The sequence below is a fragment of the Corvus hawaiiensis genome, chromosome 6 (assembly GCF_020740725.1).
Source record: "Corvus hawaiiensis isolate bCorHaw1 chromosome 6, bCorHaw1.pri.cur, whole genome shotgun sequence".
In the NCBI taxonomy this organism is placed as follows: domain Eukaryota; kingdom Metazoa; phylum Chordata; class Aves; order Passeriformes; family Corvidae; genus Corvus; species Corvus hawaiiensis.
The window spans coordinates 8,758,845-8,764,844 of record NC_063218.1 but is presented as its reverse complement, the minus strand read 5'-3'; the positions used below and the strand labels follow the sequence as shown (position 1 = coordinate 8,764,844).

General features: G+C 44.6%; 1 protein-coding gene across 1 annotated transcript in view; it reads left to right on the top strand.

The window, feature by feature from the left end:
* Nucleotides 1–277: 277 nt before the first annotated feature.
* The window catches only part of ADSS1 (adenylosuccinate synthase 1), a 30,371-nt gene continuing 24,648 nt past the window's right edge, over nucleotides 278–6,000 (top strand). The window contains exon 1 of the mRNA XM_048307502.1: nucleotides 278–546. Coding sequence (XP_048163459.1) covers nucleotides 361–546 — 186 coding nt within the window. The 5' untranslated portion in view covers nucleotides 278–360. The remainder of the gene's footprint in view (nucleotides 547–6,000) is intronic.

The following is a 6,000-nucleotide window of genomic DNA, read 5'->3' as shown; positions in this document are numbered from 1 at the left end:
TGTGAGGGGTGCTCTGTGTGCATGTGTGTGAGGGGACTGTGTCTGTGAGGCAGTACAGTGTGGTGTGTGTGTGTGTGTGTGTGAGGGGACTGTGAGTGGGAGAGGTTCTGTAAGAGAGAGCGTGTGTGTGTCCGTGTGCGTGTGGACCGTGCGTGTGAGCGGGCGGGCGGGCGGCCGAGGCCGGGCCCGGGGGGCAGCGGCCCCGCACGTCAGCGCAGCGCGGGGCGGGCGGCGGCGGCGGCGCCCTTAAATGCGGGCGGCGGCGGCGCGGCGCGGGCAGCGCGCAGGGTTCGGCGGCGGCGGGGAGCGAGGCAGCGTGAGGCGGCGGCTGCTGCGGCCACAGCCACCCTCCCACCCAGCATGTCGGGCACCCGGGCGTCCAACGACCGCAGCGGCCACCCCGCCGCCGGCGGGCTGAAGCGGGCGCGCAGCGAGCCGGGCGGTAACAAAGTGACGGTGGTGCTGGGGGCGCAGTGGGGGGACGAAGGCAAGGGCAAGGTGGTCGACCTGCTGGCCACCGAGTCGGACATTGTGTGCCGGTGCCAGGTGGGTGCCGGGCCGGCTCTATCAGCCACTCCCTCGGCGCTTCCCCGCCCTGCGTTCCCTTCGGCTCCCGCTTTCCCCCAGCTCCCCTCGGCCCGGCGCCCTTCTCCCCGTGCGGGGCCCCTCCGTCCCCGCTGCTCCGCCTTTCCTCCCTCCAGCGCTGTTTCCCTCCAGCTGCCGCTCCTCGCTGCTGTTGGTCTTCTCCCTCCCCGCTCCCTATTCCCAGTCCCCGTCCCTCTCCTGCAGCCAGCGGTGGGACGCGAACGGGTCCGGGCGGGCAGCCGTGTGCCCCACACACACCCCCCCGACCTACCCCGGCTGCGCCTCCAAATACCACTCGGACAGAAAAAAAGCCCTGAGCTATAAATATAAATAGCTGACCCTTCACGATAAGCGACACTGGATCCCGAGGTGCCGGCGGGCGGGGGCCCGGGGCTGCCTGTCCGGGGAGGAGCCGCTCCGGGCGCTTCCCGGCGCTGGGCTGCCCTGGGAAGCCGAGCCTCGGGGCCCGGGGCCCGGTCCGTGCTTGCGGGGGTGTTCCCGAGCCTGTGAGGGGGTGGCTGGGTGTCTCCGGGCGTGCTGCTCCTCCGGGGAAAAGCGCTGTGAGCCGGCCTGAAGGCCGGCCGCAATAAACCTCAGGAGTCTGCCAAAGTTTTACTGTAGGGGCTGTTTTGGATGGGCAGACTTGTGTTCCCTGCAAAGCCCCTGGAAGTTCATTCTTTTAAAAAAATATATTTTAAAACTGAGCCTGAGTAAGATAGGGGGCAAAAACCCAAGTTACGTAAAAATAAGGATTTCGAGTTACATGAAAACAGGAAACATCTTGCATGACTTTGCTTATAGGTATTTTTGAGTTGAACAGATTGTAAGGATTCTCAAAACAATGTATTTGCATAATATAAACCAAGTTAGACACGGAGGTGATTCCAAATAGAATCATAGAGTGTGTTGGAAAGGACTTTAAAGATCATCCAGTTCCAATCCCTCTGCCATGGGCTGGGACATCCTCCACAAGACCAAGCTGTTTAAAAGCCCTATCTAGCCTGGCCTTGAACACCTCCAGGGATGGGGTATCAATAATGGTAATAACTTCTGAAGAACTGTTTTCAAATATTAGTTATGAACATATTAAACCAATACAGCTAATAATCTGTCTGTTGTCCCTTTAAACTATGTGAGCACATTAAAAAGTAGTCAGCTTAGTCCAGCTCAGCTGGTATGTACCATGAAATTTATTCTGCTTTAAAATGCATGATAGCTACTGAAAAGCTACAGACATCCTTGAATCTAAGATAAAAAATCCAAGGACATTTCTCTAATTAAGTATATTATGTAAATAAATGTTGTGCAGGTTAAATATTTAGAAAGTGGAGGAAGTATTTTCACTTGGGATGTTAAACTCCTTGGGGAGAAGTTTTCATGCCAATAGGTAGCTAATGAATATGTATTATCAGGACCATAACTATTTTTCCGTATTTATTTCCCCCTTGCCTCCCCCAGTAATATGTTACTAGGAATTTAAACTCAGGCCTTGGGGTTGCTTTGCTGAGAAAGGAAAACTTAAAGTTTTAGCTGAGGAGGAGCATTTCATAAAGGCCCTTGTGAAACAGTGCGTTCTCATGGGGTTACTGCTACTACTGCAAGGAGTCATATTGATTCTTTTTAGACTCCGTTTTGAGGGATGCCCTGAAGCTGCTTTCAGGGCAGATTTGCTGTCCATCCAGAGAGCTACTTTGCAGGCGTAGCCCCCAGGTGCAGCCTCAGAATGCCTTCTGAAGGATACAAGAGTGTGTGTGTGAGCGTGCCAGAGGGGTTAGTGTGTTAGCAACAGGCTGGTGGCTTAGATGGTTTAATGTGCTGCGGGGCACATTAGATTGTCTTTCTGCAGCCTGATGAGATCAGGATGGATGGATGGAAGGCAGGTGGATCTAGAAAAGCTCTGTGCTCTTTTCAAAAGAGTGTTCCCCAATATACCACGTGTGATACTATAATAGGATTACTGATACACTGGCTAGAAGGAGATGTCTTCAGGATTAGAGTTCAGGTCCGACTATAAAACATTTGAAAAAGAAAATCTGAGTCATGATTTACTTATGAGTGGCAAATATTATGCAACGTAAGCAAGAAGTGGATTTTTTTAATACTTCAATGGGTGTTTTGTGCATTTGCAGTTTTGAGCATCCTTTAAAATATGTGCCATTTTAATAATTTAATATTTCATATTTTCAAAGCCAATCATGCAAGTAGATAATGGTGTATGATTTTTGCCTCTATTAGAAGTCTGTTAAGGTTTAGTAAAGATATGCACATATTTGAGGATGTGAACAGTACTGAGGATTTCTCTGTGATAATGGCAGGTCATTAACTTACAGGTGTAATCAGTTTGAGGGGAACTTCATTATTGCTGTGTAGTGCCATGAAAAATCTCAGTGTTTGGACCAGAACCTTGCTGCTTCACATTGCTCCTGGAAACTAAGAAAAACTTCCAGTGCCATAGCACTTGTGTATTAGAAACAATTTCTTAAAAAGAAACACGGAATGACTTATTACAGACTTTAGAGAAAATGTCAGAAAAAATTGCAAGGGATTTTTTTGTTGTTGTTAGAATATGGTGATTGACAACATTATTTCCTGATGTCTTGTCCACTCCATTTTCTGAGACATTGATGGAAATGATGTTGAACAGCTTGTTTTAGTCCTCAGAGAAATGGAAGTAGAGAAATCTTGAAAGCGAATATCTGAAAAAAGGATTTTCAGGTCTTCTGAAATAATGTCCCAGCTAGAGTAATTCTTCATCCCAGTAGGATACTCTTTGAGCTAACATTTTAAAAAATGTGGGGCTGCCCTCCTCTCTGTATAGGGATTTAAATTCAGGACCAGATTAGAGTTTGAAGGGGTTTTAAAAAAACAGTAGGTCCCTAATGTTTCCATAAAAGGAAATAATTTTCATTAAATGTTTCTCAAGTGTTTCAGTGTGTTGCTTTCGTGAGAATAATCTGTGACATGGGTGACTGCAGAGGAAATGAAATTCTGTTTTCTGAGATACTAGAAAGAAAGGCAAGCAGGTGAATGGCAATAGGAAGTCCATCACAGGCACAAGGGAAGCTTTAAAGTATGTTAAAAGAAATTTCTACATTAAAACCCCAGCCTCTGTAATTTTCCTGAGCGTTCAGAATTTAATTTCACATGAATTCATGACTTAATTTGTTGACTAGTACTTAGATAATACACAGTCTGAGTTCAAAATGGTTGGGTACATGCCATTCAGTGACACTGAAATACGTGATGTAATTTAAATATGAAAAATTAGTTCATTTTACCTTTATACTTGTAGCATTCTTTGTAAAAGAGAATGTTTCAGAAAGGGTAAAAGATCTCTGAATGTTCTTATGGATGATGCTGTACAAAACTTTTCACAGGCTGCTTTCATTAAAATACCAGATACACAGGCCCACAAACCCATATAAAGAAGCAGAAAACATATTACTAAATAAACTAGTAACAGCAGGCTGTTAAGGAACTGAGTAGGTTTAAGTTCAGGTTATTAGTGAGGAATATCAAGAACATTTTTCCTCTAAACTGCTCCTTCAGAAACCAAATGCATTCAGAAGAAGAACATTAGAGGCTAATATTTCTTTCTTATTGTGGCCTCCTGGGGCATGGAGCTGTCACGTTATGCTGCGCAGTACTTTTAATCCCTGGTATATTTTTAGGAAAGGGTAAAAACCAAAGATTTCAATGGTAAATATTTCATTTTGATGTTCTTTAAAAAACATGGTTTGTGTATTTGTTTAAAGCTTTTGATTATGAGAATATTGGACACAAAAATGGGACTTCACTTTTTATATGGCCTCTCAGCCTCTTGTCTGAATATAAGATGAAGTAATTTTGATACATATAACATACTTAGGAAGAGAGCTTTGGTGTTTTTCAAAACATGATTTCAGATCGTGACTTTTTCAGTGGTAGCTCTCATTCCAGATGTACATTTCTCACATCACCTCATCTCTTGTCTTGTGTCTACCTTTAAAGCTAGAACTGGTGGCTGGTGTTAGCTACCAGGGTTTTAATTAGCTAATTTCTCAGCTCAGTTTTGGAGTATGATCAAACAGTCACCTGTCACAAGGGCCAAGGTGGTGTGCTTCCAGAGGCACTGCTTGGACTAGAGCTGTTCCTAAAAAGTCACACATAGTAAGTTCTCAGTTAACTGAGGCCAGCTGGTTGTCGTGCAGTTCTAGCTGTTTCCTTAAGGTGAGAGTGCATAAGCTACACTATAATAGTAACTTAGTACTGAAATTGACCCATTACCAATTTGATTAAAAAATTGACCGGAAGGAAAGATTTTCCAAAAGCCTAATATGAAAGATAGGAAAACTTTTGCTACTGGGTGTGTAGAGGCCCTGTGATAATCACCTCTACCTGCCCCAGGCCACATCGTGGTTACTGAATAGATGTGTAAACCAGCTGCAACACAAATGCATGCCTTTGTTCCCTTCACACCAGTGGCAGTGATTCAGCAGCAGGGACTAGGCCAAGGCAGTTTTTAAGAAATTTTTCAAGCTGTCATTTGGCACTGCTGTTGCAGTGTGCCTGTGACAATTCTGCCTTCTGGAAGTCTGGAAACAATCTGCCTGATGTTATCAGCATTCCCTTAAGAACTGAATACAGGAAGCAACACCAAATAGTAAGAATGTCATTGCATTAAGAAGAGCTGTTACTAGATTTCTTAAGCTTCTCATATTAAAGTTTTTGTTTTGCACTAAATATGGAATCACTTTTTAAAATATTTCTTCTATCAAGTCTATGCTTTCAAGTTAAGAATTTCTTTAGTTCCAAAGATCATGTGATCTTTTGAGGCACATGGACAAAAACTACAGTTGATGTTAATAGTGAAAAAAAGCTGAGGAGGCTGAAAAGGGTACCAGAAAAACTGGCTGTTAAGATCTTTTGTGGTTGAGTACTTCACAGTTACTTGGACTGAGAGATTTAACCAGGTCATAAACCAAGAGTGTGGAGTGGCTTATTTTCTCAATGCAGTGGATGTTAACAAATCAGTTTGAGAAGGTCTTACCAGTAAGAAAAGCCTGGCAACGTTTTGGGTTTGGGGAAGCATTGCAACATTAGTGAACAATTTAAACAAGGGTGAAGGGATGTGCCCAATACTTCCATACAAGTAAGTGTTGCATATTATTTTAAGTTTCCTTGTTTCCTTGTGTTAGTGTTTTGATGAATACAATGTAAATGTCATATATTTTAGTAACAGTACTTTGAAGAATGCAAAGGAAAATCCTGTGGGCAAGCAACTGAATAATAAAACCCAAGCATGGCAGAAATGCCAGACGAGTAGTTTCTCTGGGTGGTTTAGGTGCGAGATGGGGAGGTTTCCTTTGTTCCTCTGTTGCTGCTGACAGGGCAGGGTGAGCAGCCACACGTTGTTGTGACTGTCCCTATTGATCA